General features: G+C 42.2%; 1 protein-coding gene across 4 annotated transcripts in view; it reads right to left on the bottom strand.

Moving 5' to 3' along the window:
- MDN1 (midasin AAA ATPase 1) overlaps positions 1-21232 on the bottom strand; it is a 176220-nt gene that overhangs the window by 58133 nt on the left and 96855 nt on the right. For 3 of the 4 annotated variants that reach the window (XM_066254274.1, XM_066254273.1, XM_066254271.1), the window contains 18 exons: positions 20571-20779; positions 19468-19616; positions 18996-19207; positions 18579-18799; positions 17568-17681; positions 15184-15316; positions 13616-13731; positions 12080-12213; positions 9711-9868; positions 9392-9512; positions 8841-9051; positions 8302-8533; positions 7850-7979; positions 6320-6490; positions 3583-3797; positions 2830-3220; positions 1952-2061; positions 222-927 (listed from right to left, as the gene is read on the bottom strand). In XM_066254274.1, the coding sequence (XP_066110371.1) occupies positions 222-927; positions 1952-2061; positions 2830-3220; positions 3583-3797; positions 6320-6490; positions 7850-7979; positions 8302-8533; positions 8841-9051; positions 9392-9512; positions 9711-9868; positions 12080-12213; positions 13616-13731; positions 15184-15316; positions 17568-17681; positions 18579-18799; positions 18996-19207; positions 19468-19616; positions 20571-20779 (3733 nt within the window). The remainder of the gene's footprint in view (positions 1-221; positions 928-1951; positions 2062-2829; positions 3221-3582; positions 3798-6319; positions 6491-7849; positions 7980-8301; positions 8534-8840; positions 9052-9391; positions 9513-9710; positions 9869-12079; positions 12214-13615; positions 13732-15183; positions 15317-17567; positions 17682-18578; positions 18800-18995; positions 19208-19467; positions 19617-20570; positions 20780-21232) is intronic. The other variant, XM_066254272.1, reaches the window with a different exon arrangement.

Here is a 21232-nt window from a genome sequence, read left to right on the forward strand (position 1 = left end):
CAAACTATTTGCAATGCATAACACAGATAAAAGGCTAATATCACTAGTTTTTTTAGTCTCTGAAAACCTGAGGTACAAAGGCTCCTAAACCTGACAGCTAAACAGGAAATAAAAGAAAGATGTCCCCTCAGGAACTGCACTGTCTCTCTGCACACTGGGCACCACTAACATCCTGCAGGTGTCCTGCCTATGCTCCCAGCTCCCCTCAGGAGGAGGCCTACCTGGCACACATGTCTGAAGAGCTGCAGGGCCCTCTGGTCCAGCTCCCCCTTGCACAGCACATGGGAGCGCAGGTAAAGAAGGGCGTTCATCAGCAGCTGCTCTCGGGAGGGGCCCGGCCTCTGGCCCTTGCCTTCCAGGTGCTTTCCTCCTGAGTGCTTGAGGATCAATTTCCCAAGGCCATGCAGAACTTCCTCTGACTTCACTGAGCACAAAGTATCCGCATGAGCATAGTAGGTGGGGAAGGTGGGGCTCACTGATGGGAAAGCCAACAGGGACGCGGCCAGGACATCCAGCCTGTCTGCACAGACCACGCCGCTGTGGAGTGAGGAGTGGACCTCGGATGCCACCAGCCTCATGCCATGCTGCAGCTGCAAGATGGATGCCTGCAATGGGGCGACCAAGTCTGGATACAGGCCATACTCCTCAGCCAGCCGCTTCCTGAACTTGTGGTGCGACTGCTGCCAGGAGGCCTCCTCCTTCAGGAGGTTCTGGGCCACCTGGGCAGACCGAGGCCCGTCCACGTGGAAGGCCTGCAGGAGCCGCGCGAGCAGATCCTGAACAGAAGGGGCCTTGGCGATGCTGGTGACGTAGAGCTGGATCTCCTGCATCAGGGACTCATATGCAGGCAGCTGCGGTCTGCAGGCCTGCTTCTTCAACAGGCTGCCTATTAAATTCTCCAGCTGATCAATTCTTTGGTGAAGCAACCTAAAGGTAAATTAACACAAAAAGAACAAGAAATCTAGACTTAGCCCTCAGGAAAAGAGAGTGAAGACATTTCAGCTACTAAGGAATAACATGATAATATTAACAGTTTTAATGAAAATGTATAATACAGAGACAGCAGTTACCATGTGCCACACATGTCAAGCAAATCAAATGTGTATCTCAAAATCTCATCACAACTCACTGAAGTAGTTACAATTATCCTTATTTTACAGATATGGACAATGAAGCTTAAAATAATTAAGTGGTCTACTCAAAGTCTAAAGTCAAAGGGCAGAGACAGAACTGGAACTCAAACACTACACAGTATTTCCTAAGGCAGCAGGCCACACAAGGCACATCATCACACCCAACTGCTTCCATGCTGAGAAGAAACATTCTGCTTTCACCCTCTCGGCTCCATGTAAATCCACCCCCTCCTTTCACAGAGTATACATTCCTGACTGTAACCATGACTTTGGGATCTAATTGCTAATGTAGTTCAGAAATGTGTACCACCCTCTGCTAACACTATAATTACATTACAAAGATCAGCTTCAAAATATCTCTTTAAAAAGGAGGGACTTGGCCCTGGCCGGTTGGCTCAGTGGTAGAGCGTTGGCTCGGCATATGGAAGTCCCGGGTTCGATTCCCTGCCAGGGCACACAGGAGAAGCATCCATCTGCTTCTTCACCCCTCCTCCTCTCCTTCCTCTCTGTCTCTCTCTTCCCCTCCCACAGCCAAGGCTCCACTGGAGCAAAGATGGCCCAGGCACTGAGGATGGCTCTGTGGCCTCTGCCTCAGGTGCTAGAATGGCTCTGGTTGTAACGGAGCGACGTCCCAGATGGGCAGAGAATCGCCCCCTGGTGGGCGTGCCGGGTGGATCCCAGTCGGGCACATGTGGGAGTCAGTCTGACTGCCTCCCCGTTTCCAATCTCAGAAAAATACAAAAAAAAATAAAAATAAAAATAAGTAAATAAAAAGGAGGGACTATGATCTCCAACACAAATAAGCACTCTGCTGTTACCTGATGTGAGGATGAGAATAATTGATAATGCCTTCATCTCCCAGGTCTCTTCCAGTCTGTAGCTGGGATGAGAGGTTTTGGGTCTTCCACTCGCACTGCAGCCGGTGTAACTAATGGAAAGGGAAAGCTCGTCTGCTGTGCCCAGCTAGGACAATGCCCAAGAGGACCATGCCCTGGACAGCAGAGCACCTGGACAGAAAGACCTGGGCTCCTGAATGACCCAAGGACAGGCCTCTGCTCCATTAACCTGGGCCACTCACCTCAGAGTGTTCAGGTGAAAGAAACTATCTTATTTATGATACTGAAGTTTTGAGAGACTGCTAGAGCAGCTTAGCCTTCACCTCAATTAATACAACTTTCCTTCTTTAAAATACAGCACCTAGTATATCACTATATTGATGTAGACATGTAGACAGTTCCCGGGTGTGGTCCAAATGGCAAGGGTCTCCACATGATCTGAATCTACTTGATTCTTGACTTTTAAATAATGAACAGCAAAAGTTCAATGCCCCAGAAATACTATACTCTGTCTAAAAACCTTATCCAAATCCAAACGTCCAAATGTCCAGGGAGGAGAATGGCTACTGGTACTGCCCTGGCAGTGCCGCAAGCGTGCCGCCGTGCCCTCTGCCCACTGCCGCCTAGCAGACACAGCCGAACCCGAGGAAGGGCCCCTCCCGGTGCCTGGGCCCACTCCAAGGAACTCTCAGAGAGGAAAACGCAGTCTTTAGAACCTACTCCTGGGAAGTCTCAGGACAACTTATGCAAAATCATCCCTTTGATGCCACATGCTCCCAAAAGGGAGTAAAAGGATTAATATACTAGCACACCCAGCCAGTCAGGGATGGAGCTCATGCTCCGAACTCTCGTCTCCATACCTCCTCCTTGGCGTACTTGAGCTTGTACACCCTCTTCACCGCAGGGTCAAAGCGTGCCTGGGGAAGCCATGTCTGAATCTGCAGCAGGCCGAGGCTCACCCAGAGGCTCCCACGTTGAGCTGGCTCCGGGAGGTCCCGCTTGCCCTCCCCTCCTTCCCCAAACAAGTGGCGTAGGGAGGTGAGCAAGAGGCACAGCAGCTCTTTGGGCAGCACCTCCTGCCCGGCCATGTCCCCAAGAGTCTGGCCAACATGCTGGAAGGCCTGGTTGTCCCCATGCAGCAGCTGCTCACAGTTCTGCATGTACTCCTGCCGTCGGGTCTCGGGGAGCAGCTCCACCAGGCCTGCCAGGTGCCGGCACAGCACCAGACCCTGGAGCTGCGAATCCGTGCGTCTGGGGACAAGAAAGCATGTAAAGGCTTGCACTAAAATCAAACAGCATTCCTTTCTCACACTGTGACATGGCAGACTGCACTGCCAATACTGAGAGGTAAATTTCTATTCTCATGTTATCTTTTCTAAGCATCATAATATCTTTTCTAAACATCACTTTCTTGATCACAATATACTTCAAACTGACAGAGAAGCTGGCCAGCTCAGAGTACCATGGGCTGAAAAACCTGCTGAGCCAGCCAGAAAACACCCCTGTTCACCCACCAGAACTAGCCACAACAAAAACAAGTTCTGACTAGGTCCCTGCCAAATGCTCTGGAGAAACAAAAGGAGTTTGACAGTCCACCCAGGGGGAGGGAATACCTGAACTCCGCTACTGAAGGGACAGCCATGTTGGTCCAAAGCACTGAGCTGATGTCCTGGAGCTGCTGGCCTCTCTCAACCCACTCTCCCAGCGTGATGTGTGAGGAGGACAGGATGGGGAGGCCACTCACATCCCAGGGACTTGCTCTGCAGCTGCTGGTCATGAGTTCAAAGCAGCACTTGGAGAATATGGCTCTACTGAGACTGCCAGGGCCCTGATGGATGAAGAGGAGTCAAGTAACTTTAGAAATTAAAAAGATTTCAACAAGAAGCACTGGCACCTTAGAGGGAAGAAACAGGATAAGACAAAGACGTTCAGGTTGCTAGGACCAGGTAAATATCTGCAGAGACAGAACCAGGGAACCAGGAGAGCTGAATGGGGTCAGGAATTAGGCCTTAAAGGAATACAGACTCCATTCTCCTGGAATGAGGAGCAATGGGTGCTTCAGTAATGCAGAAGACCCCTCACGCCTGGATGTTAGGAAGACCACTCTCACGGTACAGCCGGGAACACAGAGCAGAAAGGCAATACTCAGAGGCAGAGGAAGTATGAGAAGACAAATGTAAGAGCTAGGGACAAAGTTTGCCAAGCCTGTGCTCCTTGGGCTGTTCATCTGGGACATAATAATGGCTGTCCAAGCAAAGGGTTAGGTGGTCAAATACATGTGACAGGCAATGCAGTACATTCTATGCTACTCTTGGGGATTCATAATCTTTATCACTAAGAGTTCTGAGAGATATTTTTCAATAAAAAAATCAACTTGATAGAGCAACAGAACAGAAAAGACTCCAAAGATAAATTCACAAACACTTATGGAAATAAAATATATAACTGAGATGACATTTCAAATGAGAGTGGAAAGGATAAATTAGACAAAAATTATGTTGTTGTAGTGCTTTTCAGATATACTGTTTGCATAAGGCAAATAATGTGCAAGCCAGGTATACCTCACAAGATATCCAGAGAAACTTGATTTAAATACAAAACAAAAATATAGGAAAAAATATGGGCAAATGGTTTTTAACTCAAAGTATAGCGAAGACTTTTTTAAAGAAAGCATGATGCCTGCAATATACAGATGCTATATCACAGATTTGAACACTAAAACCTACACAATTTTATTAGTCAATGTTATCCCAATAAACTGAATTTTAAATGATAAAATAAATAAAAAGCAGGACATCAAAATCAGAAAGTAGAAAGGGACAATCATATTTAAAAAGAAAATATTAAAAACCCTGATAAAAAATTAAAATCTTTTTTTTAAATCTGAGAGAAATACATTTCTAACCACATGTTGGATAAAGGTTTAATAACTGTAATATAGAAAGAGATATCAAATGGCCCTGGCTGGTCAGCTCAGTGGTAGAGCGTCGGCTTGGTATATGGAAGTCCTGGGTTCAATTCCCTGCCAGGGCACACAGGAGAAGCATCCATCTGCTTCTCCACCCTTCCTCCTCTCCTTTCTTTCTATCTCTTTTTTCCCCTCCCACAGCGAAGGCTCCATTGGAGCAAAGTTGGCCCAGGCACTGAGGATGGCTCCATGGACTCCCCTTCAGACTCTAGAATGGCTCTGGTTACAATGGAGCAATGACCCAGATGGGCAGAACATCTCCCCCAATGGGCATGCCAGGTAGATCCTGGTCAGGCAAATGTGGGAGTCTGTCTCTCTGCCGCCCTGTTTCTCACTTCAGAAAAATTTAAAAATAAAAATAAAAAAGATATCAAATAATAATAAAATGACAAACAACCCAATTATTTTTTTTTACAAAATGTGCAATGAACATGACTCACAAATTCAGAATAAAAATGATTAATATACATATGTGATCATGGTTTGACCTCAAAAACAAAGGAGTATGCATTAAAATGAGATTTTAAAAATTATAAGATTGGCAAAAATTTAAAAGTTTAGAACAGCTACTGCAGCAATGTTAAGGAGAAACAGGTCCTCATACACATAATAAACCAAACCACTCTTGTCCCAAGGCCTCCTGTGGTCTCCAAGGGCTTCGCATCTCCCTTCCTCATGACCTTTAGCAGCTCCTCACATGTTTAAAAAGTAAAACAAAAATCACCTGCCTAGACATTCTGGTAACAGTTATAACTTTCTTCACCTATGCACTTTGGTCAAGGGTTAATTCCAATTCCTATAACACTTCCAAAGAAATATTCACATGGACACAGATATATACAAGGGCAGTTGACACGGGTATGCTAATTATAAGAAAGGGGAAAAATAAAGATAAGAAACCTCAAAACATGTAAGAAAATGATTAAATTCCAGCACATTTGAAGAATAAAAATATCTTAAAAAGAATAAGCAGAATGACAGGTATAGGTTTTCCATAATGTATTATGTGAATAAAAATATTATTTTTATTTACTTATTAATTTAATATAAAATATATGTAAACAAGACACAGAGCAAAGGGTAATTATTTCTATTATATATACATGAACACATTTATATACTGTTTAGATGTTTTATAATTAGTAAAGTGTTTTAATTAGGAAAGTGATAAGATACTCTTTTAAAGAAACTTTAATTCATAATTTCCCAAATCACTTAAGACAGAATATCTTCTTTGAAGATATACTTATTACTACCCTGCAGAAAATCAAGTATTACAATTACATAGTCACTGCTTCATGCTAGCAGTGTTTATTGCTAGATCTGTTGTAAAACATTTTCCTCTACCATCAAACATTTTTTAGGACTTCATGCTAACAAACCTTCAGTGTGGAGTCCAACAGCAAGGCGGGCCCCGCCCTCTGCTGCGCAGCAGCCAGGGGGCTCCATGTGAGCCAGTGCTCTGGATTTGTGGTCACAGTGCTGCTCCAGAAAGACATAAACGTGGCATTCAATAAGTCGGGCCACAAAGAGGTAATTTCTTCGGTAGATGCCTAAGGATAAAGGAGTAATTAGGTAAGAGAATGCCTCAGAAAAATCTCCATTAATCAAGTTATATGGTCTCTATCTTGTAAGATCCATATAAAGATACTATTAAAGATACTATTCCTGAAGTTCCTAATTCTCTGCCATCCTGGTCATCTTATAAAGTCACTTGTTCTGTTCGTAATTTTATAAAGCTGAGAAGAGATCTGCTTTTATAAGGTTGCATGAAAAAATATAAGTAAAACAAAGCACACAATTATAAGTCAGCAAAATAAACAAAACATTTTAAAAAATGAAGGTTGTGGGAGGGAAGGGGCACAAAGAAAACCAGATAGAACAGTGGTCCCCAACCTTTTTTGGGCCACGGACCGGTTTAATGTCAGAAAGTATTTTCACGGACCGGCCTTTAGGGTGGGACAGATAAATGTATCACGTGACTGAGACAAGCGTCAAGAGTGAGTCTTAGACGGATGTAACAGAGGGAATCTGGTCATTTTTTAAAAATAAAACATAATCCAGACTTAAATATAAATAAAACGGAAATAATGTAATTTATTTATTTTTATTTTTTTTAATTTTTTAAAATATTTTATTTATTGATTTTTAGAGAGAGGGGAGAGAGAGAGAGAGAGAGAGAGAGAGAGAGAGAGAGAAAGGGGAGGAGCAGGAAGCATCAACTCCCGTATGTGCCTTAACCAGGCAAGCCCAGGGTTTTGAACCGGCAACCTCAGTGTTCCAGGTCAACGCCCCATCCCACTGCACCACCACAGGTCAGGCAATAATGTAAGTTATTTATTCTTTCTCTGCGTTCCAGTACCAAAAGGTCCACAGACCGGTACCAGTCTGCAACCCAGGGCTGGGGTCCACTGAGATAGAAGGTGAAGGAAGACAATTTGACTTTGGGTGATGGGTATGCAACACAATCAAATGTCAAAATGACCTGGAGATGTTTTCTCTGAACATATGTACCCTGATTTATTGATGTCACCCCATTAAAATTAATAATAAATCTAAAAGAAAAAAACAAAGGTTGTACTAATAAAGTTTTATTAACTATACTTTACCAGTATTCACATTCAATAATTATTCTTGGGGGGGAGTAAAAAACACTCTCACAATGTATTTTTGAGGAAACAAAATAAAAATAAGTAAATATTTTAGCCTCTTTTAACTGGAAACTGAATAGAATAAAAGAGTTGAGAAATATGCAGGTATAATTAATGCAAAAGAACATTTAAAATTCTCCCCTGGAGTTTGTAACACAGGACTCTGAGATTAAATAAATAAAATGTTCTGCAACTAGTCTGCCATTGAAAATCTAATCAACTCATAGTATAAGGAGGTTTCTTTTTGATTTTGGTTTTTACCTTCTGATGGTGCAGTAAGGACCAAAGGCCTTGAAGCTCTTTAGGAGCAACTGGTGTGTGCTTAAGACAAAATGTGATGTGATGACTTATTTCTTCATATATCTGGGGTTGCTGATTTTTGCTGGACCTGCTACAAAAATAAAGAGGGGGAGAGAGTGGGCTGTAGGCTATCGATGAATGGCTAGAAAACTGCTATGTACAGAAATATGAAACACATAAAATTTAGAATACATTTATTTAAAAATGAGCAAACACTACTACTGAAAAAATAGTTAGCAACTTTTAAAGGTGGAATTAAAACAAGCAAAGACTCTTCATGACATTTTGGTTTTCCAAAGTGACAACTGACCTCTGCTTCAGCAACTATTCCCCCTAAAGATAAGTCTGTTTCACATGTAGGATACACAAAATAATCTAACAGGAAAATAAGTTCCCCCAGGAAAATGGTTTACCTTCTCAGACAGGCCTGTGTCAGATAGTCAGCTGTCACTTTGTACTGCCAAAGCACTGCTAGGTACTCCATTGCAGGCCACAACTGAACACTCCTGGTGAGTCGAATTAAGGAGGTCAAGTCTGGCTGGGATGGGGAGGGAGCTTCCTTGGGCTTTTGCTCCAGAAAACCAAATGAAATTCCTCTAGCTTTTAATTCTAAACACTGAGCATTCACAAGATCCTTCAATTCATCTGGACAAAAAGAGTGTGTGATATTATTGCATAACAGTCAATAGTACAAGCTCAGATTCCCTTAACCACAGTAGAGCTTAAGCTAAACTTGAATTTTGTACCTGTGAAATGTTATTAATACTTGCACAAATCTAATGACAATTAAACAATAAATATAAAGTTTAGCTCTACGCCTGATACTTACTTAATGGTAGTTATATAACCCCCCCTCCATAAAAGCCAAAGGAAAAGCTTAACACATTGGCTGCAGGATAGCGGACACACTCTTAGAGTATCTGTCAGCAGGCTGGACTTCAGAGTACATTACCTGGGTTGACATCTTCCAGAATACTGGCTCTGAGGACCAACCCCCAGGCCTGTAGGAGACTTTTCTTTAATGTCCATTCAGAAGCAACCACCTGGAGCCGACTAATATCTTCCAGCCACCCACTCTCCTCAGCGGCAGCTATCCGCTCCCTGATGGCAAGGGCCTTGTTAAGGATTTTCAGTTGTGAAAAACACTGCACCACCAGCATGTCCTGAAACAATAAAACCCAGCAAAGCCTACTACAGAGAAGAAATGTGGTTCTTTTAGCAACTCATTCATGTCTGAGAAAAGAAATCAAAGTATTCCCACAAAACATAGTCTATTCCTGATGATCTCAGATTTTATGGTAATGAAGTTAAAACTCCACCTCGCCTGAGTAGTCTCAAGAATAAGTAAAATGGTAACATTCAAAGTATCAGTTAATAGTATTCATTGACTATTTAAAAGAGAAGCTTTGCAGGCAAGGATGAGTCCAGCTTAATGGCAGTCCTTATGTTCCAGAACTTCAGAAGAGGTCAAATCCTTGTTTACGGTGTGATTCCAAAGTGTACCTTAAAAGGAAATGGTCGTCCCAAGACCTTCTGCAACTTCTTTATACCAGTGAAGGCCCCAGTCGGGCTCCCCAAGCAATTCTGAATGTGTTCCGAGACGGTCTGAACCTCTCTGTAGTACCTTCAGGAGAAAAAGGGCAGAGGGGAAGGAAAGGGATGGTAAGAGACATCATTTACATTGTATATTTGATTTACATTCAAACACCCAAGGGGAATAAACCAAAGTAAAGTAAGAAGAAACAGTTTCAATTCCAAAGTGTTTTTTCTTTAACATCAAGTCTGTAGATAATAACATTATTACTCTAAATTTGAGTCTTACTTGTCCTCATGGTTCATCAGAAGTCGGGGGATGTGACGGATCAAATGCTTTAAAACCCAGTGCCAGTGAAGGGCGAGCAGGGCCAGGCCTGGGGCATCCACTTTGACTGTGTCAGCCACTGTCCAAAACCGGTCCCGCCATCGCACAGAATCCAAGATCTGAAAACAAAGTAAACCAAAACTGATCACAGACATCTCCCAAAAAAGACACAAGGCACAGACTTCAATTTTATTAATCAATATACAACATATACACATGAAAGATCCAGCATTCCACTGGAATATCTTTAGGAACATTAAGACAGTCAGAGAAGGCAAAGATCTATCCTCCTACTATTTAGAAGTTCAGAGCTATTACATTAGACAAAATGGAACTATTGGGCCCCATAGTATTTTGTCTTTCACCGGCAGCGTAGGTGAGCTCAGGTTAGTCTACTTCCTTGCTAATACTTTCTACTGTTAGTGATTTTAATTTTAGACATTCTGGTGGATTTGCATTTCTATTTCCTTGGTAACTAACTAATGATCTTGCAATTTTCAAGATCTTACTGGGCATTCACATATCTACTACTCAAAAACTACATTGCTTACTTTTTAAATTGGGCTGTCTTATCAGTTTATTTACATAATTTATATGATTTATAAAGAGCCTCTCCCAGTGTTTTTTATTTTTTCTTAAAGTTGTCTATTAAGAACAGAAGTTTTTTATTTTGATGACATTTTATAAACAATTTTTATAAACTCACAGGTATATATACATCTTTGCCTAGCTTCAAATTATGAAGATTTTCTCCTGTTTTCATTTAAATAGTTCATATTTTTGCTTCTATCATATATTTAGACTATGACCATTTTGAGGTAACTTTTCTATATAATGTAAGGTAGGGGCAAAGGCTCATTAATACTTTATTATATGGATGGACATTTAGTTGTTTCATCACCATTTGTTGAATAGACTCTTTTGCCCCAGCAAATGACCTTTGCACATCTGGCAAAAACAATTAACAACAAAATCAATTGACCACGTATGTGAGCGTCCATTTCTGGCTTGAAGCCCAAGGTCGCTGGCTTGAGCAAGAAATCACTGGCTCAGCTGGAGCCCCACAGTAAAGGCACATATGAGAAAGGAATCAGTGAACAAGTAAAGTGCTGCAACAACAAACTGATGCTTCTCATCTCCCTTCCTGTCTGTCCTTCTATCTCCCTCTCTAGAGAAAAAAACAACAACACTAAATTAAATCCATATGTGACAGTGATAAGAAGACTTAAGTAAATTAAAATGTAACTGTTAAAATTCCAATGTCCAGCAATACATATAGAGATAAATAAGTTGTAGTATGTACATTTAACGGACTATTACTCGGTAATCCAAAGGAACTCTTGATACAAGAAACAATATGGATGCATCTCAAAATAGCTGTTTTTAGTGAACAAAGCCAGAAAAAGAAGAATATATCCTGTCTAATTTCATTTATAGAAAATGCTACCGTAGCAGAAGGCCCATCAATGGATATGTTGTCGGGGATGTGGGCAGGGGAGAGGAAGGGAATACAAAGGACATGAGGAAAGGATTGAGGGTAATGGATAGGTTTGTTGTCTTGATTGGGGCAATGGACTCACAGGTATATACACATAAAATTGTACACTTTAAATCCATGTCATTTGTTATATGTCAATTATACCCCCATAAAGCTTTAAAATGTGTATATATTTTAAACTGTTAAGAACAATTAAATTTCTGAAATACTTGACATATAACAACATTAGTCTTACCCCTAAAAATCTTTGTGCCTTCATTGCAGCACTGTTCACAGTGGCCAAGACATGGAAACAACCAAAAAGCCCTTCAATAGAAGACTGGATAAAGAAGATGTGGCACATATACACTATGGAATACTACTCAGCCATAAGAAATGATGTCATCATTTACAGCAAAATGGTGGGATCTTGATAACATTATAAGGAGTGAAATAAGCAAATCAGAAAAAAACAAGAACTACATGATTCCATACATTGGTGGAACATAAAAATGAGACTAAGAGACATGGACAAGAGTGTGGTGGTTACCAAGGGTGGGGGGGGAGGGAGGACATGGGAGGGAGGGAGGGAGAGAGTTAGGGGGAGGGGGAGGGGCACAGAGAACTAGATAGAGGGTGACGGAGGACAATCTGACTTTGGGCGAGGGGTTTGCAACATAATTTGATGACAAAATAACCTAGACATGTTTTCTTTGAATATATGTACCCTGATTTATTAATGTCATCCCATTACCATTAATAAAAATTTATTAAAAAAAAAAAAAAAAAAAAAAATCTTTGTGCCAAGACAAATGTTGCTATTTAAAACAAAAACAGGTACATTTCTCCTTACCTCAATGACGCTGGCATCAGACACCATCTCCTGGGAGGACTGGACCCAGAGCAGGATTAGTGCATCACAAAGTTCAAAAAAGGCAGCAAGATTGACCACAATTTCATGTGGCAGACTGTGATAGCTCTCTGGATCTAGAGTTGATATAAATAAGAACATTCTATCAGATTTAAATTAATCTCCGGACATTACTAAAATCAACTGTTATATGAAACTTAACATTATCCCCAGTGCAAAGGTCAATTCTGAAAGATCACTCGAAAGCTAATTCTTTGCCTACCATTATTGAGCTTTGCGGATCAGGCATGTAAACCTATAGATGTTCATAGTGTCTTAATGAAATAAAGAAAATTATAGAGTACAATGCATATTTAAAACAAGTATTTGTTTAAATACAAAATGAAAACTAAGTGTATATATATATTTCAATGGATAGAAAGCACAGTTATGAGAAGATATAAATGAATGTACTATATTAACAGTAGCAGCTTTAAAAGCTCACTTCTGCAATTTTTATACAGTTTGAATTTTTTTCCAACAAGCAGGGATAGTTTTTCAATTTAAAAGAACAAGAGGGAGGAAGAAAGAACCTATAACCCAATACTTATGAGCATGTGCTTTTTTTTTTTTTAAACTTTTTTTTTTTATTATTGATTTTTTAGAGAGAGAGGAGTGAGAGAGAGAGACAGAGAGAGAGAGAGAAGGGGGAGGAGCAGGAAGCATCAACTCCCATATGTGCCTTGACCAGGCAAGCCCAAGGTTTCAAACCGGCGACCTCAGTGTTCCAGGTCGACGCTTTATCCACTGCGCCACCACAGGTCAGGCATGAGCATGTGCTTTTTGAGCTAACAGAGCTAGGTTTTAAGTTCTAGCTGTGACCCGGAGCACCTACCTCTGTGCTTCCCTTTCCCCTTTTATCCTGTGGGGCCTACATGGCGTACAGTTGTTTTAAAAAGTAAAGGAAACCAAGGACATGGTTTTTTTTTTGTTTGTTTTTTTGTATTTTCTGAAGTTGGAAACGGGGAGGCAGATAGACTCCTGCATGCGCCCAACCGGGATCCACCCGGCACGCCCACCAGGGGCGATGCTCTGCCCATCTGGGGTGTTGCTCTGTTGCAACCAGGGCCATTTTAGTGCCTGAGGCAGAGGCCACAGAGCCATCCTCAGTGCCCGGGCCAACTTTGCTCCAATGGAGCCTTGGCTGTGAGAGGGGAAGAGAGAGTCAGAGAGGAAGGAGAGGGGGAGGGGTGGAGAAGCAGATGGGCGCTTCTCCTGTGTGCCCTGGCCGGGGATCAAACCCGGGACTCCTGCACACCAGGCCGACGCTCTACCACTGAGCCAACCGGCCAGGGCCAGCAAGGACATGTTTAAAAGCAATTCATCATTAATACTGAACAAGGGGATGTGTTTAAAATCAGGCCAGCAAATCAAAAGAAATCAGTAAAACGGCAGCAGATACTGAATATGTCTCTTAACTTTGGCAACGTCTTGCTATCAGATTGTGTAACTGAAGAACATGAAAGAAAATGTTCTTACCTTTATGGAATTCAAAGGACATTCTCAAGACACTATTTCTTAACTTTTTGCCACCAAAAGAAACTAAATTTGCTTCAGTAAAAATTCGTTTTTCCCGGTCAAGATATATGATTGTCCTGAAATAAGATTCAGTAACGATAAATCAATATTGGTGAATAATACTTATCAATCACATCCTCTATCTGCTGAATTCTGAGAATCCTTGAAACATCAATGTCTTTGAATCTGACATTCTTCTCCTGCTTCTACAAATTTTGGATGAGAGAGAGGGGTCAAGTTGTAGGGAAGAGGACAGATGGCAGGAAAAAGCTATGACTAGGTAGATGGCCAGGCCTCATTCTGTTGCTCTGCCATGATCTGAAAAACTGCAGTGGGAGTCCTTAAAAGTAGGCATCATAAACTCAACCCGAGCTTTTAGAAGTCCCCTGGGGAGTTTGAGGGGGTTACTGGAAGAGGAAACAGAGGGATCTTTGAGTGCTAGTTATATACCACATGCATGACTTCATTTTGGGAAAACTCATCAAAACCTTATATAGTCATTAAGTGCACTTTTCTGTAATGTGCATTATGCCTCAATTATAAAATTATTTTAAAGAATTCATTACACTGATGGCCAATTTAAAAAACTTGATGTTCAGTACATTAAAAAGTGAGGAGCCCTGGCCGGTTGGCTCAGCGGTAGAGCATCGGCCTAGTGTGCGGAGGACCCGGGTTCGATTCCCGGCCAGGGCACACAGGAGAAGCACCCATTTGCTTCTCCACCCCTCCGCCGCGCTTCCCTCTCTGTCTCTCTCTTCCCCTCCCGCAGCCGAGGCTCCATTGGAGCAAAGATGGCCCGGGCGCTGGGGATGGCTCTGTGGCCTCTGCCTCAGGCACTAGAGTGGCTCTGGTCGCAACATGGCGACGCCCAGGATGGGCAGAGCAACGCCCCCTGGTGGGCAGAGCATCGCCCCATGGTGGGCGTGCCGGGTGGATCCCAGTCGGGCGCATGCGGGAGTCTGTCTGACTGTCTCTCCCTGTTTCCAGCTTCAGAAAAATGAAAAGGAAAAAAAAAAATGAGGAAAGTCCAGTTTACGTATCAATTAGGTAAGTTCACATGTGAGTGTGAGCGCAAGCATGCAGGTGCTACAGACATCTCTAGCATTTGAGGATGTGAACTGATGTGAGACAGATGGCTGAGAAAAGAACATGTGAGTCAACAGGAAAGTGAAAATGGGAGGAGCTGCAGGGAATCACCACCAGAAAATAGGAGAATCATGACTATCCAATGATAAAACCTAATTATAAAACAAGTCCCACCATTAATGCTAAACTGGCACATCTATTAAAGCACTCTATTCAATTATTTAGAACTTGCTAAAATTATATGAATTTTGACATCACAGCCAGAATTCCCTCCCTGAGCACAGAGCACAAGGAGAGCGGTCACAGGCACTCACGTCTACCCCCAGCACCGCACAGGCGCAGGAGAGCTCACACATCTAAGTGGACGGAACAGACTCAGACAGGGGTAATCTGGAAGCCACAGCGTACAGTGAGGCAAACAACACCCAGCAGGCTTCACCTACTTGTTTGCAATAGACTCCAAAAGAGCAAAGAGCTGCTCAGACTGGTCCGTTTGTGGGTCAAAATCCATTGAACTTCTAAAGATGTCCAAAACCTGCATATTCCATCGAGGGTCCAAAGGGATCACAAATTCATCTGGTTATTTAAAAAAGAGAGAGAAAGAGAGAGAATGCTGGAGTTAAACTCCTTGCCTAGCAAATTTCTCTTGAAAGTTTTCAGTTTTAATTTGACCACATTCAGTCCTGATGGGGAAGAGGCGGCTCAGAGAAATGCTGGCCTTGGCATATCATATGGTAGTAGAAAGGTAGGGCGCGGCAGCTTTTATGCTACTTCCTTTCTAACCGCAAAATTCTAACAGTCCTGAAAATTCATTCTACTGCAGATATAAAGGTAATCATTACTGGAACATAAACGTTTTAACCAATGCATTCACTTGCTCAGATCCTACTATAGGTTGGAGGAAAAATTCATGGGCTTAACTACCCTTTTTTTTTTTAAGTGAGAGTGATAGGCAGACAGGCAAACAGGCAGGCAGGGAGAGATGAGAAGCATCAGCACCTAGTTGTGGCTCCTTAGTTGTTCACTGCTTGCTTCTCGCACACGCCTTGACTGGAGGGGCTCCAGCTGAGCTAGAGACCCCTTGGCTCAAGCTGGCGACCTCAGGGTTTTGAAGCTGGGTCATCAGTGTTCCAGGTTGATGCTCTACCCATTCTGCCATCACTAGTCAGGCAACTACCCAATTTTTTACCATTAAACACAAGAAAACTGGCCCTGGCTGGTTGGCTCAGTGGTAGAGCGTCGGCCTGGCATGCAGGGGACCTGGGTTCGATTCCCGGCCAGGGCACATAGGAGAGGCGCCCATTTGCTTCTCCAGCCCCCCCTCCTTCCTCTCTGTCTCTCTCTTCCCCTCCCGCAGCCAAGGCTCCATTGGAGCAAAGATGGCCCGGGCGCTGGGGATGGCTCCTTGGCCTCTGCCCCAGGCGCTAGAGTGGCTCTGGTCGCTGCAGAGCGACCCCCCCCCCAGGGGCAGAGCATCGCCCCCTGGTGGGCAGAGCGTCGCCCCCTGGTGGGCGTGCCGGGTGGATCCCGGTCAGGCGCATGCGGGAGTCTGTCTGACTGTCTCTCCCCGTTTCCAGCTTCAGAAAAGTACAAAAAAGGAAAGAAAAAAAAAACACACACACAAGAAAACTAACTTACATGGTAGAAAATGAATACATCTCATTATCTGCTTTCAGTAAGAAAATAAGCTTTTTTCACTTGAAAGCCATTTCTTTATAATAATAAAATGTGGTTGCTGCTGACACCTCACTGAGCTCCTCTGCTCAAACTCAACACTTTTTCTGCCAAGCAGCAGTGATCAGCCTCTGACCAGAGGGAGGAAGGTTAAGACAAAACAATGGTAACATTAATTTAAAGGTAGCAGAGTAAGCCTGACCTGTGGTGGCGCAGTGGATAAAGTGTCGACTTGGAACACTGAAGTTGCCAGTTCAAAACCCTGGGCTTGCCCAGTCAAGGCACATATGTGAGTTGATGTTCCTGCTCCTCCCCCCACCCCCCATTCTCTCTCTCTCTCTCTCTTCTCTAAAAAAAGTGATTAAAATCTAAAAAAATAAAATGAAAAACAACAGGTCATAATGAAGGTAGAGTAAGATAGGTCAATGGAGCACTTTGTATTTTTTCTAAAGCAAATGGCTAATGGTGTATTCTGACCAACATCAAATGAAGATGGGGGGGATTAAAAATCTGTTTCTATAAAAATGCCCGTATTTTCCTCTTTAATATTTATGTTCAACCAACTTTGTATTATTCTGTTCCAGTAAAATCTGTTATCTCACTCGTTAATTTAAAAAAATTCTGACTACTTCACTTGATTAAATAGATTGGATGGCTATTTCTTCCATCATTATGATATTATAATTTTTTATTTAAGGCTTTATAACTCTTATCAAGGTTTTATATTTTCTGAAGCAATTGATCCTATTGTTTCACTTTCAAGTCAGATAGCTTCATAGTTTAAAATTCTTTCTGTTAAGTTTAATAGCAGAATATGTAAGCAGAAGGGACCTCTCGTAAATTAATTTAATTTCCATATTTTTCAAACACAGAAGCAAGTATGAATGATGGACCCCAAACCAACAAGCCAGTTTGCGGCTGAGTTGGGACAAAAACCCAGTCTTCCAACTCCCATATTTCTCCCATCCTTTTTCAAAAACTGAAGGATAAATGGGTAGTTTCAGACAAAGAAATGGAATTTGCATCTGGATGGTCTGAGTCTTCTAAAAATGCCACATTACAGTGGCAGCTCTGAGAGGTCTTTTCCCCATGAGCTCAATAGACAACTTTCCTAAACAGTGGTGAGAGCTAGAAATCAGATCAGGTGCAGTACCTGTTATATTTGGCTGTAATATTTTGATGACATTACTGATCCCAGCTGAGAGAGGGTTTGAGTAGAATTTTCTAAGAGATGCAGCACTGGCTTCCAAGTGAATCTGGATTGACTCTGTGGAGGAAGCAGAAGCAAAGGTTAGTATCTAAAGCAGGCTGTACAACTGAACTTTCTGCAGTGGAGAAAATGCTCATAACTGCACTGTCAGAGTGGCCACTGGCCACCTGTTAGTTATCAACACCTGGAATGAGGCCAGTGAGACAAAGGGACTGGATTTTAGATTTGGTTTCATTTCAATTAGTTCATATCTACCTTTTATAGTGACCTGTGGCTAGTAGCTATCATATAGAACAAGGTAAGTGACAATAATTATGCAAATTCTCTCTTCACAGTTTTAGACAGATCCCATGTACTACAATAATATACAGATGTACTGGCTTATCTACAAGTTCTCATAGAAACTGAATTACTTTAGGCAACAAGTTCTACCAACAAATTCCTTGTCTTGTACATTACAACCCATGTGATACGTTACTGTTGCTTTTTCCTCTTTTAGAATGAAAAAAGTATAAAGAAATTAAGCTCAGCAACTCAGAGCACCTGAAATGAGCAAATCTCTTACGCATTTTTAGAGGAAATGAATTTACCAAAAGCAACACTTGGCCCAGATGGTGTGCACAGCAGCAGTACAGAAAGCAGAATATTAAAAAATAAGAATAAAAAGTAACACAATACAGTGCATTCCCTTTTTAGACTCAATAGAAAGGTGGACAGACCCTACATGCTAAGCATTACATGGGGAATGAAGTTTCTATTGGGACACAACTAAGGGCAGATGTGTTCATTTTTTAACACCTACACCAATAGTAATGCTAAGTCACAAATTTCTTGCCATGAGCTCTCCCATATGTAATCGTAGCAGTACAGTCACAAAATAACACAGATGCTGAGGCACTAAGACAGGATAAGTGCACATAAATTCACTCATACACATTAAGGTTTTCTACTCACCAAGCCCCTGTGGTATATTCTTGGCTAAATGATAAAGCCACTTAACTCTGAGCATCCAATCCTGATTGGATGCTCTTTCTAGGAGCAACTTAACAGCCATGGCCAGAACATCTGGTTCATCAATCCAAAGAGTATCCACTTCGACTGAACTGAATTTCAAACTCTCGGGGTTGGAGGACTGTAGAATTTTCTCTAAGTCTGGCAAGGTAAGAGGCTGAATTCTGAAATTCATTGGAAAAGGCAAAGTCAGTACTAGAAATAACAAATAGGGAGCAACATCATAATGAACCTATGACAGCTGGGTAATGAATGGCCACGTAACATTCTGGGCTAATATTTTAGGTGACAACTATTAGCATCAAAACAAACAACACAGGGAAGATGCCGGAGAGACACACAGGCCATGGCTCTGCTAACCTGGCCCAGCTGCTTGTTTTCATGCTCAGCCTGTTGAGGCAATACGCCAAGATCTGTCCATCACTTCGTACGGTAGAGAGGTGAGAATCTTCCACAGCAAAGAGAGCTGAGGGCAGAGAATCTGGCCACAGCCCCATGGCAAGAATGGAGCTGCCCCAGGTTTCATGAGCTCGCAGAGAAGCAACATGTTTCTCCAGTAAAGCCTGCACGAGCTAGGATAAAACACATGATATATGTGCTATTACCAAAACTTACATTACAAGCTAACTTCTACTTTTTCTGTTGATAAATTTCAAGGCTGTAATAGTTACATTAAACCTAAAGTGCCTGGAACCAGACCTCTATTACAGAATAACTGCTGTGGTCCACTCTCTTAGGCCATTCAAGTTATTGTCAAAAAAGAATTTCCTTGTACTAAATAATGTGGAGTTCTACAACTTAGAAAACTGTTGTCTGAAACACTTCTTGGTACCTTCTGGTTTGCTGGTGAATGCTGAGAGCGGACATATGCTCCCCAGCAAGCATCAGAAAAAGCTCTGTCCAAACTCAGCCCTCGCTGCAGGTACTGCACAATGAGCAAGGCCGTCCGAATCAGAGTTGAAACAGATGATGTTGGACAACCTGTAAAGAAAAAATACTGCCATCTATGAACAACAGCTTCTGAAAAATCTCCAATGAAAATGGACAAATTTCAACTTCACATCAAACTTCATTCCACTCAAGTCCACCCAGATACTTATTTTAGAAAGCCTTCTAAGTGGTTCTCACTAGACAAAATGATCTGTAGCAATGCATAGTCCTTCCCTCTTATCCCACCTGGCCCCACTCTCTGACAGTACCTTGTGGGGAAGTGATAAGATGACTCACAAGTGTGATAAAGCTAGTCACATGCATCCTTAAGTTGGCACACACTGAAGGTGTCAAAATGACCATGGCCTCATCAAGACCATGGGCTTTGAATCCAACGACCTACTTTCAAATCCCAGTTGTCATTATTAACTGTTTGACTTTGATGAGCTACTCAACTTCTCTTAACCTTATCTATAAAATATAAATGTATGCCTTGCAGAACTAATGTGAGAACTAGATAAGCAAACAACAATGTACCCTAACGTAGTTATTCAATAAATAGTACTCCACTTATTACTACTATTACATTGCTTTTTCTTGTACACTCACATTAAAAGAAGTAACACCTATCTGTTTTAAACAATTCAAAGTTCCCTCTTTATTCCACTTTTAAAAGAATCAGTGATGATCATGAAGATATGAGGAACAAACTTCACAAATCTCAGTATCTAAAGCAATAATCCTCAAAGTGTGGGCCTCTGATTGCATGCACCAGAATTACCTGGAAGCTTCTTTAAAGAAGTACGGGCATTAGCCTGTGCCTCATCCAGATCTGCTAAAACTCAGCTGGTAGGGAGAAGAGTACCAGAATGTCCTCATTTTTGTGGTAACTTTTATCTCTACGTACACTAAATGTGAGCATTCCTGGCCTGGTAGTCAAATGGAGTCCACGTGTGTTTCCACGGGAATAAAATCCTGCCGAGCCCTGGAAGTCAAGTACCTTACCTACAACAGTGCTTTGGGTCTCTCTGTGTAGAGCCAAGAGGATGTCACACACACTGTCCCCCACCAACCCAAGGCTGTGCAGCAGAACTTTCAGATCCAGGTCATCTGGGATGCTCCCATCCCTTTCTCCTGAAATGTAGATTTCAAGTCCACGATTCCTCATAGCCCGGGATATTTCTCCATGAACAGGATCCATTGAGAGAAAAAGTCTAGTAACACAATAATTCAAAGGAAAAGAATTAAAACCCCAGCACAACCAATGGTGCAGCTCAATCTTATTTGGCTCCTCTTCAGGGAGCTTGTCGAGGGATATACCAATAATCAAGTCTGCTACTGTCACCTATATTCTATCTTCTAGTTCCAAAATGCATCAATACAGCAAATCAGTTCTCTGAGCCTATATTCCTTAGGAACTAAAGACTGTATTTCCAGTGCAGCTTTAGTGCAATGTGAGAGCTTCAAGATTCCTATTTTCAGATATTCCCCAAATCAGGCAGTGATAATTCATCCTTCTAACTCACCTACAGAGAACAGAAAAGGAACCACTATGTCCTCCTGAAACAATTAGCTTCATATAGTCAACATCCAGTAACACATGCATCCAGCTGACACCTCCAAAACGCACAGCGAGTCCCTGCTGACCCTCCCACACTAAGCCTGCT

This window comes from Saccopteryx bilineata, chromosome 1 (genome assembly GCF_036850765.1).
Source record: "Saccopteryx bilineata isolate mSacBil1 chromosome 1, mSacBil1_pri_phased_curated, whole genome shotgun sequence".
NCBI classification, from domain to species: Eukaryota; Metazoa; Chordata; class Mammalia; order Chiroptera; family Emballonuridae; genus Saccopteryx; species Saccopteryx bilineata.